The sequence below is a fragment of the Apodemus sylvaticus genome, chromosome 22 (assembly GCF_947179515.1).
Source record: "Apodemus sylvaticus chromosome 22, mApoSyl1.1, whole genome shotgun sequence".
Lineage (NCBI taxonomy): Eukaryota > Metazoa > Chordata > Mammalia > Rodentia > Muridae > Apodemus > Apodemus sylvaticus.
The window spans coordinates 45,537,918-45,561,430 of record NC_067493.1 but is presented as its reverse complement, the minus strand read 5'-3'; the positions used below and the strand labels follow the sequence as shown (position 1 = coordinate 45,561,430).

At 44.0% G+C, this 23,513-nt stretch overlaps 1 protein-coding gene across 8 annotated transcripts in view; it reads right to left on the bottom strand.

Annotated features, from left to right (window-relative positions):
* Window positions 1-23,513, bottom strand: part of Clip1 (CAP-Gly domain containing linker protein 1) — a 113,129-nt gene that overhangs the window by 49,545 nt on the left and 40,071 nt on the right. For 4 of the 8 annotated variants that reach the window (XM_052167498.1, XM_052167497.1, XM_052167500.1 and 1 more), the window contains exons 4-11: window positions 20,871-20,995; window positions 19,037-19,259; window positions 14,297-14,494; window positions 13,652-13,755; window positions 12,433-12,493; window positions 10,928-10,960; window positions 6,778-6,882; window positions 1,971-2,915 (exon numbers count right to left, since the gene is read on the bottom strand). In XM_052167498.1, coding sequence (XP_052023458.1) covers window positions 1,971-2,915; window positions 6,778-6,882; window positions 10,928-10,960; window positions 12,433-12,493; window positions 13,652-13,755; window positions 14,297-14,494; window positions 19,037-19,259; window positions 20,871-20,995 — 1,794 coding nt within the window. The remainder of the gene's footprint in view (window positions 1-1,970; window positions 2,916-6,777; window positions 6,883-10,927; window positions 10,961-12,432; window positions 12,494-13,651; window positions 13,756-14,296; window positions 14,495-19,036; window positions 19,260-20,870; window positions 20,996-23,513) is intronic. The other 4 variants (XM_052167504.1, XM_052167502.1, XM_052167501.1 and 1 more) reach the window with 3 other exon arrangements.

Genomic DNA, 23,513 nt, shown 5'->3' with positions numbered 1-23,513 from the left:
CTTGCTTTTTTTTTATTGCTACTTCAGAACCACCTAAGATTAGAGAAACTTCTCCTACAGCTAGTTTATTTTCAAGCACAGTTACTTAGCAGACTTTTGCTGTTTATCTGTCTTCATCTCCCCATTTAGCCATCATAACCCTTTCTTCTTTGTCAACAGAACGGCTTCTTCCACAAAAGTCATTCATCACCAATTCCAAGGCCTCTACTAGTGGCAAGACTGGGGAAGAATATCTTGAGGAACGGAAGCTACATTTAACCGAGCTGGATAATAGGAAATGTAGCCGGTGGGCACACTAGTTTCCTAATCCTTGACAAACAACACGCTTGTCTAGTCTCCCCAACTCCCCAAACGTAACACACAAAGACACAGCCAGAGGAATGGAGGTGTATGTCTGTTGTAATCCCAGTAACTTGGAAGAACAAAATACGAGGACCACTGAGAACTAAAGTGTAGTCTATGAAGTCAACTCTAGGCCAACCCGGGCTACAAAGTGAGACCCTGTATCAAACAAACAACAACAACAACCCCGACAAGGGACAGGGATATGGTGGCCACACTGTAATCGCAGCACTTGGAAGGGAAAGGCAAAAGGGTCATGAACTTGAGGGCAGCTTGGGGGACACAGAGAGAACCAGCCTCGATTTTCTTGCCACCTCCGGAAAGCAAAGGTTAGATGGTACGGTGGTTTGAATGGGGATGGCCCCCACAGGATCATCTATTTTTGAATACTAAATCTCCATTTAGTGAAACTTTGGAAAGGATTAGGAAGTGGCCTTGTTAGAGGTGGTATATGATGGGGGAGGTGGTTTAGGGAGCAGGCTTTGAGGTTCCAAAGTATCTCATTCAACCCATGCTTACGGAGCGAGAGGTAAATTCTCATGCTCCAGCGCCACATCTGCCACCTGCTGCCCTGCTCCTGCCAGGATGATCATGGGACTCACAGCTCTGAACCACAACTCCCTAAGCTCTTCCTCTATAAGTAGCCTTGGACATGGCGCCTTACTCTGTTGTGAGCACGACTAAGCATAGCGTGCTGGTTTCACTGTTATATATAAGTAAACCCCAGCTGGGTGTGGTGGTGCACGTCTGCAATCCCAGCACTTGGGAGGCAGAGGCAGGTGGATTTCTGAGTTCAAGGCCAGCCTGGTCTACAGAGTGAGTTCCAGGACAGCCAGGGCTACACAGAGAAACCCTGACTCAAAAAAAAGGGGGGGGGGGGGGCTGGAGAGATGGCTCAGTGGTTAAGAGCACTGACTGCTCTTCCAAAGGTCCTGAGTTCAAATCCCAGCAACCACATGGTGGCTCACAACCATCCATAACGAGATCTGATGCCCTCTTCTGGGGTGTCTGAAGACAGCAACAGTGTACTTACATATAATAATAATAATAATAATAATAATAATAAATAAATCTTAAAAAAAACCCATAAGCAAGGAAGTGTTGTGGGCAGAAAGGGAATAAAAAAACTTATAGTGTGATTTTTTTGTTTTGATTGATTGTTTCTGTTTGTTTTGACAGGGTCTCTATGTAGTCCAGGCTGGCCTGGAACTGGACTGGCAAACTTCCTCTCCCTCTCCCACTTCTTCTCCCCCTCCCTCCATCCTCCCTACCCCTCTCATTCATTCCCCCTTAACATCACTGTTTTAGGAAGTTAGCTCTATTTTTAAACAGAGAGTATGAGCTTAAATAGGAGCTTGCATCATGGCTAGGAAATTAAGTAGCAGATAACGTTTCCAAATGACAGGAAACTAAAATTCACGTGGCTGGTCATTATTTGCTCTGCTCTCCTCAGAAGAAGCCATACTTGAGATCCCCAGAAAGCATTCTACTATACTCAAGCGGATGCACCGCACAATTCACGTTCCATCAGGCATTTTGAGATGAATGACTTCAACTTAAAGTAACATACAATGAAAATAACAAATGAAAAAGAAGGAAAAAAAAAGATGGGCGATGTCAATACAAACCTTGCTACTTTCAGCGTTCCTTTCGATCTCTAAATTTTTAATCTGCTTTTCAGCTCCCTCAAGCTGCTGTCTAAGTGCCTCGAGTTCCAATTTACCTTCGGAATTGGCTTTCTGAAGTGCATCAAGATCCAAGAGCTTTTCTTCGACAGCACTGAGCTGTGATGTAAAATTACCAATGACCTCGGTTTGTTCATTGTACTTGGCCTGCAGAACCTCTAGCTCCTTTACCTTTATCTCCGCCTCCTGCAGTTTGTTTAGCGTGTCCTCCATTTCCACTAGGTGCTGGTCCTCTGCACTGTCCAGCCGTGCTTTGACGGCCTCCAGGCTGTCTTCCTTCTCTTTAATGATTTTCATCAGCTTGGACTTCAGGGCCTCCATCTCTTTAGCATGCGCAGACCTTTCAGAGTCCTGTTTACTCTGTAAACTTTCTATTTCGTGCTGGTAATCTAGTCTCAGTCTCTCTATTTGTGTCTTTAACTCAGCAAATTCAGCCGAGTCCGTTCCAATCCCTTTGCTGAAGGACACCTTTAGCTCCTCCATTGCCTGCTGGTGGGATGCTATGGCGGTCTCCAGTTTGGACTTCCATAGAGCTATCACATCTGAGTTTTCCTTGTTGGCATGGTCAAGCTTGCTTCTCAAGGACTCGTTCTCTTTGGAAAGCTTTTCAGTGGCAGTGTGTAGAGCCTTGATCTCCTTCTGAAACATCTCTTCCCGAGCTCCAAAGTGGTCCTTCAGAGACATCATCTCGCTCTGGTGGTCAGTATGTGTGGCTTCCAGCTTTTCTTGCAAAGCACTTATTTCTTGCAAAAGAGAAAGAGACACATCCACATCTCCAGGAGCCCTGCTGGCCTCCAGCCCTCTTCGGAGCTCAGCTACTTCCTGCACTCTCAACGCTAGGTCCTTTTCTAGCTCCATTATTCGGGACTTTTCTGATACTGTAGCCACCTATTAACAGTGGTCAGAAGAAACAGAGAGCAGTGATGATTTTCCTTATCCACGAAACACCCAGAGGCAAGCAGAGTCAATCTATCACATGTAAGGGTTAACGGCCCACACATGGAGATAACAGCTGAAGCTCTACTATGTAATTACTATAATCTTCAACAAACTCCCACCATTCTGAAGTCTCACATGGATACTGAGTTTACCTCACTCCAACAATATCTGTCTCGACTCTAAGGAAGCTTAAACTGGAAGTACTCATTAACTGATAAGACGTTAACAGAAACAGTAGCTTCCAAATATTGGATTCAATAATCTACTGCCTCATGAATGCAAGAATGCTCATTTGGTCAGTTTTTTCTGCTTTCCTTACCCAGACTGCATTCAGTAGCACCTTAGATGGGGCTCCACCCAAGGAGTGATTAAAGCCCACTGTGCACACAGCTACTAGCACAGGGGGCTGAGCCCTGAAATGTGTGTTATCTAAAGCAAGCTGTGCCATGAGACACATCAGGATTTGAAAACTCTGAAAAAAACAGACATAAAATATCTGAATGATTCTCAAAGTCATTATATGATAAAATAATATTTTAAATAGACTGGGTTTTATATACTAGTCAAATTAATTTCACCTGTAATTTATCATGTGGTTAGCAATCAGGAAATTAAGATTCTATGTGGTTTGCACTCTACTTCTGAGACCCAGCAGGTCTACAAGGTCTAAACTTTCCCATGTGTCAGTGAGCAATGCATCTTCTGTAGACTAAAAACCTCAGTTGGAGAAGGAAGAATTTACTAGCTTTTTAAATGTCACTAAAAGATCACTTACCTGTAATTATACATTAGCCTCTCACACAAAGACCCCTTTCTGGTTTCTGCTATTGTGTCTGCACTCTGATGTTTGCATCTTGTTTCCCTAACCCAGTGGTTCTCAGCAGGAGCCCATACACAAGTGCAAGGTGTCTCTAAGCTGCACGCAGGCTACATCCACATACTTTGATTCTATCTGAGCACTGGGGTTTTAAAAAATAAATACTCCAGAGTTAGGGGGGAAATACTCCGTCAGCTTGTGCCTTGTCTTCTTACAAACATTTTCTCAACTGCTACTTCCTAGGCTCTCAGTTTGGAACAAAAAATACGTTGGAAGTGGTATCTTAGACATGAAGACCACTTAACCAACCCGGGAAACAGAAGGGAGAACAAGCAGTTTTAAAATACCAAGGGTCTCAGATCAAGAACCAGCCTCTTCCTACTTTCAGACCCCTGCCCATGTTGCCTGTATAGGGAGAAAACACAGGACAAGTGTCTTCTGCTCCTTATGTCCCGCCCTCCCCTCCTGCATGTTGTGCTGCTCGGTAAATTAAATGTCCAAAAGAAAAGAGGGAGGAGGCGCCACTCAATCACCGACTATTAGGGAGCTGACTACGGCTGTGGGGCTTTGTGGTTATACAGATGTTTCACATTAAACACGTTAATTCATTTATATTCCGGTCTCTAGAGAAGGGAGGTCCATCAATTTCTTACTGACAACTAATATATAAAACATCAATGAAGCCCTTTGCCACAAGATCATAGCATAAATCAATCAAAGCCGGTAGGGTCTGTTCCTGGTCACGATGGAACTGTCAAATTCAGAGAACACCAAGCAAAAGGCAATAGGGCAGTGGCTCTCTGTGTGGCGTTCTGACACTTCTATTTTAAATTTTATTTCCCAGCATTTGCTCCGATTTGTCACCCTCCTGCCGGTTTATGGCCATGAAAGTCAGGAACTGCTTATTCTTGCTCGTGTTTCTATCAGGTGAGCTGGGTATAAAATGGCTTTACAGGCTAGGGAAGGATTCCAAAACGCTTCCTGAAAAGGACTGTAGGCAATGTGAGAAGACAGACCACTGGCTCTTCTCCCACGTGGCAAGCCAGGCGTGAGGGCCGATGGAAGACACTGTTTGCTATAGACGGCTGTAAACTCTCATCTGAAATGGCTCCAAGTCCATTTGAAAATGAGTGCCTAGCACAAACCAGAAAACATTGAATCTGTTTGCTGACTAAGACATGGGAGAAGACTTTAGAAGTAAAAACTGTGTATTCCCTTCCTTCAGTTACACCAAGGGTCTCTGTCTCATAAGTCCTTGAATTTCCCAAGGACTCTTTTTATTCTTTTCTCCATCTTTTTTTTCTTTTTTCCTTTTCTTATCAAATACATGTTCATTTTCTTTCTTCTCTTCTTGCTTTTGTCTTTTTCAGACAGGGTCTGCAATGAGGCTGACCTAAACCTATGTGGGCCAAGTTAACCTTGAAGTTATGGCAATTCTCCTGTCTCAGCCTCCCAAGCGCTAGGATTACAGGCATGAGCCACAATGCATGGCTTTATTTCCTTATTATTTATTTTAATATATGCTTGTCTGCGCACAGGTCTGAGTGTCTGTATATATGTCCTGTGTCCACAAGTACATATGTAAGTCAGATGACAGCCTCAAGTGACTTTCCTTGGGCTCTTTCCTGTGTTTCTGAAACAGGGCCTCTCATTCATTGGCTTGAAGTTTACCAAGTAGACAGGACGGGATAGCAGGCTTCAGGAAGCTGTCCCTGCTTCCCCAGGGCTGGGAGGGCAAGGTGACGCACCATGCCTGGCCTTTCCTACATGGGTTCTGAGGACTAACACAGGTCCTCATGCTCGCAAGGCAAACACCTTACCAAATGAGCTATCTCCCACCTGTTTTTCTTAATTAGAAAACAAAATGTTATGATTGGGAAAAGGAAGATTATTTTTATATCAATGATTTCACACCAAAAGAAATTTCTACAAATACTATTGATTCAAAAGAAAAGTCAGGGTAAAATATTTGATCACATAGATACAAAGTAATTTTTGAAATTTTAAAGTTAAGGCCAATCACGGTCAAACATGATTTAACAGTACATATATGAATATATATATGACTCTATTTCTTTTAGCACAAATCAAAAGATTCCATCCTATAGTAATTATGAGCACAGATTCTGGAGTCAAATGACCTAAGAGGCAATTCTGGCTCTACTATTATTATTAGCTGTGAAACCTTAAACAAAAATTTTAACGTCTTTGTGCTAATAGTCTTTGCTCTGTTAAAGTCTACAGAATAGGCAAGAACAACCTACTTCCAAGGATGAAAACAATGAATAATATTTACAAAGCACTTAGGATGAGTGGCATGGCAACTCTATAGGTGCTTTAATATTTAAAAAATTAAAACAAGACCGAGGCCCTGGCCCCAAAAGAAGTCGTTCTTTTCCCCACACATCTCACCTTCCTAATTGCTGAGATTTTAATCTGGGTGTCAGAAAGAAAGGAGATGTAAGTTCATCTTACAAGAAAAAGATAATAGGGGTCAAAGTTCTTAATTCTCATTAAAAAAAAAAAAAAAAGAGCTAATGTTTCCATTTCTTTTTCCCAACAGGCCAGGGGCAAAGGCAGGAAAAAGCATAAAATATTTAGAAAACCCAGTAACTGGGAAGATGAGACCTGGAGGACTCCTGACTGCTTGTGGAAACTGGAGAGGAACTGTTCCAAAGAACTAAGGCAGAGAACCTCAAGTCGCTGCAGAGAGCCATGGACTTTATATGGTTAGAAGGCTTCCGATCTTGATTTCAGATAAGTTTTTTTTTGTTTTTTTTTTTTTGTTTTTGACAAAATGCTTTACACAAAACACCGCCTCATCACTCTATGCTCATGGATACCTGAGCGGTACTGAGACGACACTCAGGCTGAACCACTGGGTCAAGGCTCAGACTGACAGCGGGTCTGTGGCCTGCCACCTGTCGCCTGCCACCCACCGTGTCCACCACTCACACTCGTGAAGCTGCTTCATGAAATAGTGAAAGCCATTACCCTAGTGTCTTCTAACTCCCTCTGGAGTTTGTCAGCTTTGGTCTTTTCAAAGAGCAGGCTCTGTTCAAGCTCCTTAATGCGGGCATGCTCCAGTTTGGTCTGCGTCTGTTAGTGAAAGGGAAGAGGAAAAGAACACAACAGTGCCACCATGACATGCCAGCAGGAGAGCAGAGAGCGGCATGCAGGCCGAGCCACCAGTTCTTTCTGCCATAGGACGGACAGAGAAGGTAACAGAGAGGGAGGATGGAGTTGGCAGGGGGAGGAGGGGTGAGGGGACACTATGAACAGAGGAGGAAGGCGGGAAGAAGGCATGAGCTAGTCTGTTGAGAAAGAAAAACATGGAAGACACATGAGGCAGGATGAAGTTTCAGATGCATGCAGCCAGAGAGATGTTATCTTGATAAGTGAAGTTTATCAGCACACATTAGAATAGTTAATACTCCCCTAACTATCATCTTCCCTCCCCACAATGACTACTTGACATTAATGTGTATATCACTGACTAGGGGACTTCACAAGGCCATTTGACCCTCCAAAAGATCATCACTTTCGCCTATGTGTGGAGAAGACAATGAACGCCACAAAGCTTCAAGTACTCAGCAAGTCCTCAGAGCAGACGGCCGGGCCTGGCGAACAATGTGTAACAAAAAGAAGGGCCGGGGCTGGTGAGATGGCTCAGCGGTTAAGGACACTGACTGTTCTTCCTAAGGGCCTGAGTTCAAATCCCAGCAACCACATGGTGGCTCACAACCATCCGTAAATGAGATCTGATGCCCTCTTCTGGTGTGTCTGAAGATAGCTACAGTGTACTTACATATAATAAATAAATAAATCTTAAAAAAAAAAAAAAAAAAAAAAGGGCCAAGGGCTCAGCTTAAGAAGAATCTGGGCTAAGTGTGGTGGCTTAGGCCTACAGTGGTTTAAGCCTATAATCCCAGTGCTATGAAGCCCGAGGCAGGAGGACTGGGGTGAATATTAGCCTGGGCTAACATAGTGAGTTCAAGGACTGAGCTATAGGATAAGACCTTGTCTTCAAAAATCATTATACGTAAATGAATAAATAAAAAGGCTCTAGAAGGCAGCGCCAAGGCGCCCAGCAGTGGTGTCTGCAAAAGTGGGGGATGCTTTCTGGTAAGGTTCTCTACAGCAGAGCAAGGCCGCAGAAGCTCTACCTTCCTCCCAACTGGGAATTCCCAAAGGCTTAACTATCTGTGGAGAAGAGGGAAGGATTCGAGATTACAAAGACAGTATTTAGTAAAGATTACCCACCACTGCCTCTTCCTCTGAAAAAGCCAATTATGGAGATCAGAGCAAGAGAAAAGTTAAACTCCAGACTTATTTTTAGAAGGGACTTATTTTTATCCTTAAACGAAATTGTTCTTTACCAGCTCAGAAGATAAGAAAGGATGGCAAAGCAATCGCGCTGAGAGAACTGGTGAGAGGGACGTGGAAACCACACCTTGGCAGTGACTTCCTCTCCAGTCAGTTACCTGGCTGGGACCCAGGAGATTCTCTCTGCCTAACAGACTCAAGTGTGGCCGAATCTTGCTCCACTTGAAGTAATGTTGATATTGGTCTAAAGGAACTCCCCCCACCATCTGTCTGACCCAACTGTCACTGCAACAATTGACTGATGCTGTAAGGGGTAACTTAAGATGTCTATCAGTCTGCATAATTATGGGCAGTGAGAACATGACAGAAAGGCCATAACAAGGTGACACCAAGTAGCACCAAGCCTGAGGAGAAAACCAGAGCTAGGGACAGGCCCTCTGGTACCCTGGTGTCTTCAATGAATTCAGGGGGAAAACAGAAAACATTTTTGTGACAGGGTATCATCATACGGTCTTGGCTGGGCTGAAACTCTGTAGAGCAGGCTAGTCTAGAGCTCAAAGATAACCTCCTGCCTCTGCCTCCTGAAACTGAGGGTGTGCGCCATTGCACTCAGACAGAAGACGATTCCTCCTTTACATTCTGCACCTACACCCTCTGTATTCTGTGAGATAATGAGATACATTTCTCCTCCCCCCCCACCCCCCTACCCCCCCCCCACCCCCCGTCACTTTGGTTTTCCAAGACAGGGTTTCTCTGTATAGCCCTGGCTGTCCTGGAATTCACTCTGTAGACCAGGCTGGCCTCAAACTCAGAAATCTGCCTGCCTCTGCCTCCCAAGTGCTGGGATTAAAGGCGTGCACCACCACTGCCTCGCTCTTTCTTTCTTTCTTTCTTTCTTTCTTTCTTTCTTTCTTTCTTTCTTTCTTTCTTTCTTTCTTTCCTTCCTTCCTTCCTTCCTTCCTTCCTTTTTATTTTTTGATACATTTCAAAACCTGATAGTCCCCTGCATCCACATGTACTGTAGAGAGAAACTGTTCAGTACTCTCCTTAGACAAGAAAATAATTTAATCCAGATCCACCAAGCTGGGGCTTCAGCTTCAGAAATTCACACTGAAGGAAGCAGCAAAAGAAATTGATCTCTTGTTTCTTTGACCATGAATTAGGCATCCTTTGGACAAAAGGTCACTCACTATGTGCAGATAAAAAAAAAATATCTAGCCAGGCATGGTGATACAAGCCTATAGAGTCCTAGCACCTGAGGAAGTAGACAAGGAAAATCAGGGAGGAGGCCAGGCTATATCGCAAGTTCTTGGCCAGCCTAGATTACATAGCCAGGGTCTATTATGAAAAAAAGAAAGAGAGAGAGAGAGAGAGAGAGAGAGAGAGAGAGAGAGAGAGAGAGCGGGAGGGAGGGAGAGAAGGAGAAGGGAGGGGAGGGGAAGGGAGGGGAGGGGAGGGGAGGAGAGGAGAGGAGAGGAGAGGAGAGGAGAGGAGAGAGGAGAGGAGAGGAGAGGAGAGGAGAGGAGAGGAGAGGAGAGGAAGGTGGCTCTCACTTGCAATTCCAGCACTGAGCAGCCTAAGGCAGGAGGATCACCACAGGTTTAAGGCTAGCCTGGGCTACAGAGTGAAATGCTGTCTTTAAAAAAAAAAGAAAATAGAAAACATCCGTGTACTCTTCCCTCAGTTGAGACTTTACAGCTGAGTGCAGCACCGCCCCCTTATAGAAGGGGTGGTCCACAGTAGACTGTCACCCGTCAGAAGCAAGGGAGCCAATGATCCACCTCCATGCCACAGCCTGTGGTAAAAGTGTGACACTGAACAGGACAGCCGTTAAAATCACTGCTTTCTGAGACTAAGGTGTGGTATCCCAAGAGGAACGTCCTGGGACGGGGCTTGGAGGGAGAGCAAAGGCCTTGCGAGAAGCGCACAGAGAGGCAGGAGGAGGTCCCATGCACACTGACACTGGAGGCAGCGAAACCTGTTCTGGATGGAGAGAAGAGAGAGACCCAGATCACTGAAGTAGCTTCACAAAAAGGAACCCCTCATCAAAATGCCAATGTGTGGTCTCTATTCGGCTCAATAGATGGTAAGAAGCAAAAGGGTTCTGTTTCAGTTTTGTTCTTTTGAGCCTGTAAATCAAAGCAAAAGGTTTTGGGTCTTCTCCATTGGCAGCACAGCCGGCAGTGTGTACAGGAATCAGTGCTCTGGAGGCCGCTTTGGGAGTCTGTAAGAGGGAGAGCCAGCACCACGGTGGCACTGCTGCTAGAGGAAGCTCCCTCAGTGAGGACCACCTAAAATACCCTCTGGCCCCACTTGCAGCTAGGAGGGGAAATACCATAGCCACATCAGAGGCGTGAATTTATCAGCTGTGCTGGCTAGCAGTGGGGACGCTGGCTAGCAGTGGGGACGCTGGCTAGCAGTGGGGACGCTGGCTAGCAGTGGGGACGTGCACAAAAGCACCCGGGAGCAATGAGGCTGGGAAGTATGCCCCCAACTCCTCTGTCTAAGGTGTCTACCCACATCAGAAAACGTGAACGGAGTAAAGGACACCGTGCCCTCAGACAATTTCTTTCCTTTTCAGAAAAACATCTTTAAATATCTACCTATCAGTAACAAATGGATCCACAGAGCTTAGCAATTACATACAGTTTCTTAAAGATACAAATGCTATTGCTTTGAAAGTCACATGCACAGAAATACTGAGGGAAAAGTCCCAAGGTCAGATTATGCAGTTAGTATTTGAGTGTATCAATAAGCATTTTAATCTGGAATCAATCTGTGTTAAGAGAAATATCCACACAGTAATGTGCCCTCTTACATTCTCGGGATCTTCAGAAATCTGGCTCTTTTGCTATCAGTAAAAAAATAAAAAAAGTAAACAACAACAAAAAGAGATTCAACTAATGTTTCAATTTGTGTTAGGGTTTCAATATAACTTTGATTAATTTCTAGTAAGTTTATCAGACAGACTATCCTGGTCTACTCCTAATGTAAATATCTTAACTCAGCCTTTCCCAAACCCCGGAGGCGGTAATTCTTATGAATTAGATGATGAGATGAAACTTCTGATGAGACTTTGGGGTGTTTTTAAATGGATGACAACACAAAAGTCAACTAAAGGATGTGACTATATGTGAAATGAGTAAAGAAGGTTTCTATTAAATTATTAAGAAGCTATTAAAGTCTAGACCTTATAAAATTAGAACTCAGAAAATATTTTCTTTATTCTTTATTGACTACAATAATACATTTGTTTGCAAGGAAATCAGAGTTCTGGAAGGACTCCTAAAATTTAAGCTAACAGACTCCAAAATCCTGATGATGGCAAAAAAATTATACATACATATACATATATATACATACATATATATACATATATACATACATATATACACTTTCTGCTGGACATGGTGGTACATGACTGTAATCTCAGCACTTGGCAGGCAAAGGCTGACTGCTATAAATGTGAGTCCAGCCTGGTCTGCACTACGAGCACCAGGCCAACTAGAGCTACATAGTCAGGCCGGGCCTCTAGTTCCTCCCCAAGACCCAAAAACTATATAGGCAAGTGCAAATTTACTAAAATGCTATAAAGAATCTTATTGAATCTTCAAATTTTGAAAAGTTAATAATTTATTTCTGTCATATATATGGCAGTGGCTTAAAAACAGCAAAACCATTTAATAGTAGTATGGAATTCAAAACTAACATGAATAATTGTTACGAAGATAAGAAACCTATTATTACAGGAAAATTGCTGACTTTCAAGTATGCCATAGAAGTGGCATAAATTGCTCCTGGTTTTTGCTCTGGTAACCACATTACTTTAAAAAAGAACGGTCCCAAAAGAATAAAATAAACTCTGAGAACACAACGTTGACGTTTAAAGAGTTATAAAGATTTATTCTGCTCCATTGAAGAACAAAGCTGAACCACAGCAGAAAGGCTTCGTTAACTACGATTATGTTGAAATGACGTTCTTTTAAAATGCTATTTCCAACACCAGAGGGACAAGGAGAGCCTTACTAAGACACTAAGACTGCCTTGAGGACACTGCCAGATTTATGACTTGATTAAATCCAATTCATAGCTTCTAATTTTGAAGCATAAGAAGAGTTATGAGCATTTTAATTTGCCACAAGAATACCATTTTCCCAGGCTCAAGGACCAAACCATCACCTCAGTACAACCCAATTGGGCCAAGGCAGGACGTCTGCCATCCTCTGGATGGACTGTTCTGACCAGGGCCAGCGGGCCCGGTGTGTCACTCATATCTCTCAATACTGGCATTCATGAAGGCTTTAACGATCTGAAAGCGTTTACCTCAAGATCGCCTTTGGTAATTGATTCTTCTTCAACTCGGAACTGAAGGTCCTCAACCTTCCTGTGGGATAAAACCAAACAAGGCACTGAGGGAAATTCTGAGGGACACCTCTCCCCACAGTGAGAGCCTAAGCAGTGCCCTGGTGATTTCAGAGGGTAGCATGTAAACAAACAGACACAGAAAACAACGGTGTGCACCTTTAGGACACTAGTGGAGAAATGCTGTGCTATAATTATTTAGAAATTCCAAACTTCTATCTAGGTAACAACTCTAGAAAACATGAAGTAAAAAGAAACTGAAAACAAAAACAAAAGAAAAACTTTTTCCTTTGGGCAAATACACCAGAATGGGTATCTTAAAGGAAAATAACTGTTTACCAAAGAAACAGGTTTCAGATTATAGGTATATAAATTCTACTCTGTGTGTGTGTGTGTGTGTGTGTGTGTGTGTGTGTGGAGAGAGAGAGAGAGAGAGAGAGAGAGAGAGAGAGAGAGAGAGAGAGAGAGAGAGAGAGAGAGAGAGAGACACTATATCCTCCTGCATGCTGTAATGCAGACATTTATTTTTTGGATGTGAGACCACCTTATGCCTAGTGCTTCTTCATCCAATGATTACGGCCTAATGGTGCAGATTTACAATTCTAACTATTTGTAGGGCTGCACCAAGAGTGTCATGAGTTCAGAACCAGTCCAATCCACTTTGTAAGACTGTTTTAAATAGGAAAACAGAAGAGCTAGGAGCACTGGCTGTGGTGGAGGGCTTCTCGAGCATGTGTGAGGCTGCAGGTTCAGTCTCTGGAGGGAGGAAGCAAGGAGGAAGGGCAGCTCCTTGTACAGAGCCACACTTCTCTGTGTCTATCTCACATCACTTAGCATGTGTGTTCATATCGACCTGAAGACTTCCCCAACTGTGCTACATGTGACAAGTCTGCTTTCCAAATAAGGCCAGCTTTCTCAAGGATAAGGTTCTTCAGGAAGGTTAAGTAAGTGAAACTGGTCTAGGATTTCCTTTGGTAATGCTGAGTAAAGTGACTCTCGGGACAAGCATTCAATGATAATAAATATCTGTTAATACAGTCATGTCTGAACGATACCAGGCTTCCTGGAAAAGTTGCATCACAGCACACCCTCTTCACACAGCAGGGCTCAGCTTCCTCTGGCTGACAGTAAATGCCTCACTAAGACATCACTGGGAAAGAAAGAGCACACTCAGAATCACCTTTTCTCCTCTTCCAGCTGGTTGAGGAGTTCCACTTTCTCCCTGTCAGCAGCTTCTACCATGGTGCGTAGCTGGTCCATCTTGGCCTCTAGTTCCAGAACATGCTGGGGAAGCAAGGATGTCAGTGAGTAGCCCAGGATACCCCCAAATATGCATAGATAAATGAGACCATGAAGGGTGAGCATCACTCTGGATACGCTCTAATGCTTTCTGTCTTGGTAGGTTATTCCTGGCAACTTTCCTGGAAACTAGATGACAAAATAAAAAAAAAAAAAAATCCCACATCATATAGCAACGGAGGGCAACAGTAAAACAAGTCATCTTTTCCGACACTGAAACGTGTCGGTAATAATCTACAAACAACACCTGTGATCACTAAGGTCCCAGTAATAAGCACTTAATACAGACAGACTCAAAACCTAGACATAAAGACCAAATGGCTAAGGTAAAATCAAGAAGAACAAAGCTTTATGATGGAAACTGGCACCCAGACCACAGCTTTTCAACAAGCTCAGAGAAGAAATTGATACTCATTTCCTATGTTCAAATCCAACCCCCTGGCTCCGAATGCCAGGCACTCTTTTTAACCTCATCACTGAATTTGGAAACCACCACCACAGGCACAAGATCAGCACCAGTCTTCACCTGGTCATGCCCATCTCGGGCCAGGGCTAGCTCCTGCTCTATTTCCCCCACGTGGCTGGTAGCCTTGGCCACCTCGGCCCGCTCCAGGTCCCGCTCAGCCAGCAGCTGCTCAATGTGCTGCTGCTTCTCCTTCAGCGCCTCCTGGAGGGCAGTGGTGCCCGAGATCTTGCGGGCGTACCGGGAAGAGGTTTCAGTCAACTGCAAAGGAAAGTCAGAGAAGTCAAGGACGATGATGATGATGCTGCGCTAGAGGGACGGAGCAAACAGCGCGTGTGTAGCAGACATCTCAGCAAAGCCAAAGTGCTGCCCCAGCTTGTGGGTCTATAAAATATCAGGCAAAGTTCTCACCAAGAAAGTAAGGCCGCATAAAAAATATCAATAAACAAGCTCACAGCAAAGTTCAGAAGACAATTAGAAGATGAACATGTAGTTTAAACATGGGCACTCTGAGCTCAGCTGACAGGGTCTGTAGGAATCTAGACAGCTTTCACAAAACCTGTTTTAAAAGTTTTTCTAAAGTGGCTCACACCCTGTGGTCCCAGGACTCCAGAGGCCAAGGCTGGAGGATGCCCGTGAGCTGGAAACCTGCCTGGCTACAGAGTAAGACCATCTCAAAACAAAATGAAACAAAACATCCTGAGGTTCTTTAAACTACTCCAGTCTGAGCTATGGTTGTCTTCTGGAGATGACATCTGGCCAACCATTTGATTCTCAGTCTTAAAGCTCAGAGTTTTAAAGCTCCCAAGCCTGGCTAAGAAGTGAAAACACCACCCTTAGGATTGCATCTTTTCAACTGATGAACGGTTGGATTTTTATCTGGATCTTTTTCATCTTTCTTTGCAAAGGAAAAATTGGGGTGATATTACACTGGAATCTGGCCTCTAGGACCTGAATCCCAATCACTAGATAATTATAAGACATAAGAGGGGGAGTCTAAGTTAGGACAGTCCGTCAGAGACAGACAGACAGACAGACAGACAGACAGACAGACACACACACACACACACACACACACACACACACGGAAAGGAAAGGAAAGGAAAGGAAAGGAAAGGAAAGGAAAGGAAAGGAAAGGAAAGGAAAGGAAAGGAAAGGAAAGGAAAGGAAAGGAAAGGAAAGGAAAGGAAAGGAAAGGAAAGGAAGATGACAGGAAGAAAGGAAAAAAGAAACCTATGGAGAAAAAGAAATGGTAAGTGGGAAGAAGAGGACAGGGCATCAGTGAGACAGGAAGGAAGAAAAGAAGGAAGACAGGAAGACAGGAAGTGGCAGAGCCAAAGGATAGGGGACCCTGAGAAAGAACGTGTCTTCTTGCTATCTACAGTCTCTGTTGGTTCACACACATCTCCATCTGGAAGCTAACAGCCACATTAAACCCAGAGGAAATGAACCTGCATAATGGTGGCAGGTAACAGGGTAAAGTGAGCGCCATTCCTCTCTGCGGCTCTGCAGACTCCCGTGGGCTCTGCAGGCTCCCAGGCTCCCATGGGCTCTGCAGGCTCCCAGGCTCCCATGGGCTCTGCAGGCTCCCACGGCTCTGCATGCTGGGAGTGTGTTTGACATGGCCCCATCCTTGGCAAGCATTTGTCCATGGCTTTGACTTAGTTGTTGGCTCCAGATCAATTCAGCTTTTGCTGCTTCTGCAAACAAAGCGCCATTTGTCACCCGAGTGCTCTCTATCCGTCTATCGAGCCCTCATCTCAGGGAGTGGAGAGTGAGAGTCTTCATCAATTAATAATCTAGCAATTTGATGACTATGAGAGCAAAGGAATCCAATCAAACCCACACCACCTTTTGTGGCTTATTTTGTGGAATTTCTCGAATTATTGAATCATACTGAGAACAAATTCCACGCCTGTTTTTAACATTAGACCAGCTTTGCCACCTCGCTGCACGGTTAAGTACATAAAGTGTGAAGTCATCGATCATGCGCATAGCTATGCCTCAGGGGCCCTGAAAGCTCACTGGGACACTATAGGATGTATAAATCCCAAAGAAATGCAGAGGTAGCTGTTGTACATGCAATGACTAGATGTGACACTTCAGTTTCAGCCTCAGCCTCAGCCTGTAATCCACTCCGTTCAACAGCGCCATGGCTGCAGAGCTGGGTGTTGGCAGTTGTAAAGACAAAAAACAGACATATGCACCAATCAGAACAGTACAAGAAATGAAGGTGCCAGAGATAAACAGGATTCCAAGGTTCAAGAAGATGCACAGCGCCCAAAAGGAGCATATTCCCAATGGTAAGACGCTACAGTTACTAAAGAATTCGTTTAAAATATTCACTTGTCTCGGGACCTGAAGACATGGCTCAGTGGCTAAGAGTGCTTGATGTGAAGGTGTGAGAACCAGAATTCTGATTCCAAGCACTCAGCTAAGAAACTAGTGTCCCCAAAGGTGATGTTTCCTCTATTACTTTCCACCATAGTTTTTGGGACAGGTTTTCTCATTAAACTGAAATTGACTGATTATCTATGTTGGTCGCCTAGAGAGATCTGGCCGTCCACCTGCACAACTGCTTAAATCTAGAATTACTGGATTTTAAGTGTGTGTTGTGGATTTTCACTCAAGTCCTCCGGCTTTATTACCTTTAAGTTCTATTTTTTAATTATTTTTTATACCTATGTTGCAATTTGAATGTCTATGTCCACATAAGCTCATATATTGACATTTTGACTCCTAGTTGTTGAAACTACTTGGGAATGATTAGGGGGTATGGTCTAAATGGAGGAGGTGTGTTACTGAGGGTGAGCACTGAGGTTCCTATAGCCTACTGCCATTCCCAATGAGTTCTCTTTCTTTCTGCCTTCTGCTTGTGGATTAGATGTAAGGTCTCAGCTACTGCACCAGTGCCATGCCTACAGGTCAGCTGCCATGCTCCACTTAATGGTGGCCATGGACTCTAACCCTCTGGAACTGTGAGCCCCAATAACTGCTTTCTTCTACAGGTCAATTTGGTCATGGTGACTGTCCAGAAATAAGAAATAACTAGGACAATTTACAGCCTTTTAATTTATTATGTTGAAATGTATATATAGCTTTTATCAGTTTCTAAAGCAAAACAAAGTTAGATAGAACAATCACCAGATTATGAGATACTTTTACAATGTAATCAAGTTAAAGGAGAATTAACAATCATGATTGATTTTTATTTGTATTATATGTATTAAGCCATATGCATTTATTGATTATGCCTTCTGTATTATTTAGAAATAACCTGAATAAAATTACCTGTTAAGGTCAAAAAAGAAAGAAAGAAAGAAACCAGTGTCCCACAAATGTCACCTCCAAAGCATCCAACAAACACCCACATCACATACACACACATATATATAAATGAATATTCAAAAATATTAACTTTTCAATTTCTATTTTCCTTGGACAGAAATACACCTCTCGGGAATAGATTAAAAGCACATTATTTTATGTCCCTGTCACACTCTTTCAGTCATTTTTATTAGAAACTATAGCTATTCGACGTAAACACACTAAGAAACTGAGCTGTGTCACAAGATAAGGAGACTTAGCTGACGATTGTGAGGTGAGCTATGAGAAAGCAGAACTCGTCTGCTAAATGTTAGTAGGGGAGACTGGAGGGTGCAGGGAGAACTCGGGACTCCCCAAAGAAATGGACATAAATTACAAGAAGATGAGAGCTCCTCCAGGACCGTGGAACTGTCCCTAGAACAGCAGAGCAGATGTCCAAGTCGGGATGTGCTGAGCCTTTTGGGACAAGGCTTTGATATTCCCTTCTATTCCATTGGTCCTGGGACTTTATTTTCTCCTGAGAGCCAACTTTAATTGTACTGTTGAGGATACAAACTCAAACAGTCGGAGAGGTCGGAGAGGTAAATATTTTACCTGTATATAAAAGGAAGAGACTGCGGCTGGCTAGCGGAGGGGCATCTCAGCCACTGAGAGACTTCACCACCCTCCTTTCTCTTCCTGACCATGATGCAACAGAAGGTAAATGAGATCAAGGACTGGAAACCCTAGGGCTGGCGTCACCACCTAACTAACTGTTGCCTCAAGGTCACCATCAAAGAGGCCAGGTCCTGAACTCAGGTGGGAGCAGACTCTTGCTGACACTTCTGATGTAAACAGCATCTGCCTAACTTCCAAGAAATGAAATTAAGGGGAGGGAGTAACATCCAAATAATCTGAATAATACACCATATTAACAGAAAGACCTCGATGGTATGTAACTCCCACAATTCCACTTTTCAGTGCTCTGAGTGGGGAAAGAAGAAGAAAGGACCAGGAGAAAGACAAGAAGAAAACAAAACATGGCTCTTCCCAGCATCTTTGAGTTCCAAAAGGCCCCTCGGAATCCTCTGGCCCCCATAGGATCACTCCACACACTAGCTGTGCGTTAGTCTACTCTAATGATATAAAGCATTAAGTTCTCTCAAAATACAGTGGTCCCTAAAATTGTTAGAAATCAAAGAAAAAGAGACCTATACAAATAACAAATGGGATCCCTCCAATTTCCCTGTCATTTGGGTCTAAGTAACTTCAGAGAATAAAAAGTAGTCATACAGATTTCTCAAGAACTGGCATACTTTAAAGTTATTATGAATAAAAGTGCCACTAAAAAAATCTTAATTCAAAACCCATCTCCTTGTGGAGTTCCATTTTCAGAACTGCCTTCCAGGGACTTCCACAAGCTACAGGCACCACTGAGGACAAGCAAGCAGAACGGAGCCTGGCTGTGGCATCTGGGGTCTCAGGAGGGAGGCTTACTAGTCCTGTCCGGCTGGGCTTGCTGCTCACGGAGGAGGCCACAGAGCTCATGGAGCTGAGCGAGGAGGCGGAAGGGCTTCGCTTCAGGCTGGCGGGCGTGGTGGCCATCACTCGCCTCACGGCAGCGGCTTTGGCTTTGGCTGGGGTTGTAGAAGGGAAGCCAATCTTTGTCACTTTGTGGACAGGAGCGAACAGTCCATATTTGGGTTGACATTGAAAATACCTTTAGAGAACAGTAAGAGGAACAAATACAACTTAATTACAAAAAGTGACAGCAATAAGCAAACACTCTGCCAACTCAAAATGCATGAGGTTGTGCAAGGACAAAAGTCGTTGTACTGTGTGATAAATGTGAGCAGTTGTTTAGCAACATAAGGACCCCCAGTTAAAGCCATGACAAACAAGACCCTGACTCTGGCAGAGCCACCTAAGTAAACTAGAAATGTCAGTTATCTGAGAAGACCAGAGACTGTGTGTGACAGTGTTTCAGCAACAGGAGAGAATGGCTTAGAGGCTGGGGATGTGGCTCTGTGGTAAAGGCTTGCCTTCACCTGAGAGACTCTGTATTTGGTTTTCGACACACAGGAAACACACAAAACAGTGAGAAGGCTTGATGACCTATTTGTTTTACTAAGAGATATTTAATCTTTATCTTTGTGAATAATGATGTTTGGCTGATTAAAGTCCATACACTTACATATGGTTTATAGGTCAATGTTAACTAGATGTGTCAAGATCAATACACTATATACCAATAATAACAGTGTATCATCTCCCATAGCAGCACCCAACTGTGTCAAAACATTTGAAAAGGAAACATTCTAAGCCAGGCATGACTCCACACCCTAAAATCTAAACACTTGAACCATGAAGAGGACCTTGAGCTCAGGAGCAGTCTTGGGCTATGTGAGACCAGAAGAAAAGGACGGGAAGTCCCCATACATCCCTGTACTGTCTGAGTCCACCTGCACTACCAGGGCAGAGTAGGCGCACTCTTGCAACAGAGGGGCTGCTTCACAGTCAGTCCCTTAGCAAGGATGGGAGTCTCATCAAACATGAAGATGCATGCACTCTGCATTTCTTTTCTTGTCAAAGGCGGTTACCTTCTCTTTGCCCCAGCTCTGAACCTGATGAAGCCAGAAGGAAAATGATCTTTTCTGGGCAGGGTGGTACTCAATGGTCACCCAAGCTAGCCTAACTGGTAACTAACCAGGTCACTGAGAAATCTTGAAGATGACACCCAAAGTTGTCCTCTGGCATGTGTGCTTTGCACACATGCTTATGGGGGGTGGGAGGGGGGACAGAACAAACAAACAAACAAAAACTACCATTTAGCTAGGAAGGAGAAAAAAAATAGGTGTAGTGGTAATATACCTTTTAATCATAGCACTAGGAGACAAAAGCAGGTTGATCTCTGTAAGATAGAGGCCACTGGTCTACATAGCAAGTGCCAGGACAGCCATGACTACACAGAGAACCTGACTCATAAATAAATAAATAATAAATAAATAAATAAATAAATAGGAAGGAAGGAAGGAAGGAAGGAAGGAAGGAAGGAAGGAAGGAAGGAAGGAAGGAAGGAAAACTAGAATAAAGGTAAAGCCCCTGGGCAGTCACAGTGATCATCTCTTTAACCCTGATCCATGGAGGACTGAGTTGGGCAGGAAGATTGCCACAGGTTCCAGGTCAGCCTGTTCCAAAACCTGAAAATGTCTCATAAGACAGGAAGCGCAGCTCCGCAGACAGCAGTTTCCTCTTCCTTACATGTACTCGGGAGTTCTGCTGGAGCAGAGCTGTAAGAGGAAGACACAATGTCCCAGAGTCCCAAACCAACCTTGTTCCAGCAACAGCACCGTCGTTCTTCCCCAAAGGTTCGTCTAATTCCACACCACACCATTCCCCCTTGGCAAAGTCGGTTTCTCCAAGAAACCGGACTACACCAGCCTTAGTGCCGCCAACCTAGATGAGGAATAAAAGGTGAAATTAAGATGACTTCGGTAGCTTATTCCTTTGTAGTCCCAACAAATGGCAGGTGGTGCACCCCATCATCTGCCCTGCCAGTGGCTTGTCTTCTGAGCTCAGGTTGTCCTGAAGTCACATTGGGACACACACTGCCACTGATGTCTGGGACAGTCCAACAATAAATCATCCTACATAATATGTAATCCTCCACAGTGTTAACAAATATATCCCCTTCCTTAAAAAAACACTTGGTAGCCGGACGTGGTGGTGGACACCTGTAATCCCAGCACTCTGGGAGGCAGAGGCAGGCGGATTTCTGAGTTCGAGGCCAGCCTGGTCTACACAGTGAGCTCCAGGACAGCCAGGGCTACACAGAGAAACCCTGTCTCGGAAAAACCAAATCCAAAAAACCAAAAACCAAAAGCAAAAAAACAAAAACAACAACAACAAAAAAAACCACTTGATTATAGGCCAGCAAGATGGCTCCTTAAGTAAACGCACTTGCTGCGCCAGGATGCAAGCCTACAAGATGCATCTAACCCCTGGTACCCACATAAATGTGGAAGGAAAGAACTGGTTTCACAAAATGTTGTGCCCATAAGTACACACATATACAATAATAATGAATAAAATAACTTTTAGAAAAATATTTCATCACTTCAGATTTTCCTATTGGAAATAAATCAAACCCCAGCGGCATGAACAGAAGTAAAGCTCACCTATGGCTTCTGTATTCTTGATACTTTCTCAGACTTACTCTGCCTCAGTGCAGTGGTGTACGCATATTAAAGACACAATCTACAAGTTTGGTGTGGTTCACTAATTGTATTAGCAAATGAGATTTTAAGTACTTTAACCAGGTATGGTGGTGTATACCTTTAATGCCAGCACTCAGAAATTGGAGCTTTAGAAGTTCAAAGTCATCCTGGGTTACATAGTAAGTTTAGGCAGGGGGGTGGGGGGATGATTTTAAATACTTTAAAATGTTGAATATACTGGTTTTCCCACTATGAAGGTTGTGTCTCCTTAAAACTGTTAAAAAGTACCACTCCTGGGCTGGAGAGATGGCTCAGCAATTAAGAGCACTGACTGCTCTTCTAGAGGTCCTGAGTTCGATTCCCAGCAACCACATGTTGGCTCACAACCATCTGTAATGGGATCTGATGCCCTCTTCTGATGTGTTTGAAGACAGTGACAGTGCACTCACATACATAAAATAAATATTTTTTTTAAAATACCACTGCTCACAATTTCATTTACATGAAGAGCTCAAAGCTGAGAGCCTTTTAAAATATTTTCCCAACAAATGAGAACACACATTTGTGCCATGGTCCAGGCTCATACCCGGCAACAACACATTAATCACTGCTGCTTAGCAACCTGCATCACATCAGCAGCACTCGCTTCTTTATCACAGCACTTCTTCGGAACAGGCTTTCCATGCTCTTGCCTTCTCCCTGAGCTGTGTGCCGTCCCACGTCCAGTTGAAGACTGAACACAGGGCCTTGCGCTTGCTGGGCAAGCACTCCTGCTGACCCCTAGCCCCCGCCTCTCTGCACTTTCTGAGACAGGGTCTCACTAGTTTATTTTTATTTTATGTGCATTGCTGTTTGCCTGCATGTCTGTCTGTGAGAGGGTGGCAGAGCCCCTGGAACTGGAGTTACAGATGTTGGGAGCTGACATTTGGGTGCTGGGAAGTGAACCTGGTCCTTCGGAAAGGCAGCCTCTGCTATTAACCACTGAGCCGACTCTCCAGGCCTGTCTCTCTTCCCTTTTGGAGACAGGTTCTCACTAAGGTACCAGTCTGTACGGAACTCATTTGTGCCACAGGCAGGTGTTGAACACTTTTATTAGACAGGATCTTACTGTGTAGCCCTGTCTGGCCTGGAACTCACCAACTCACCATGTAGACAAGGCTACCCTCAAACTCACCAGAGATTCGCCTTTGCCTTCTGTGTGCTATGACTAAAACGGTATGCCACAGCATCTGGCGAGGCTTTGAACCTCCTGTTCTGGCTTTATAAACAGCCAAAAGCAAAGACTTGCACTACCGGACCTAACTTAGGTTTTTGGGGGTTTGGGGTTTTTTTTTTTTTCCCTTAATTTCTTTTTTTCAGAAACCACTGTAGGCGCTGGAGATGGCTTGGTGTTTAAGAACACTTGTTGCACATACAGAGAGATCTGGGGGTTCATTCCCACATGGTAGGTCACAGACATTTCCAACCAGTTCCAGGGGATCCAGTGTCCTGTACATGTACATACATGCAGACAGAACATTCATACTTATAAAATAAGTAAATGTTTATTGAGATAAAATAACAATATTTTTCATACCCAGTGACAATCAGCGTGGACACCTCGGTTCATTGCCTATTCTCTATCACTGCAGTTCCTATATATACAGCCTGACCACACTAAAACTCACCCTGAAGGCTAGGAGTGCAGCTCAGTTATAGAGTGCTTGCCTAGCAAACACAAATCCCTGGGTTTGGTCCCCAGAGCCACATAAACCAGG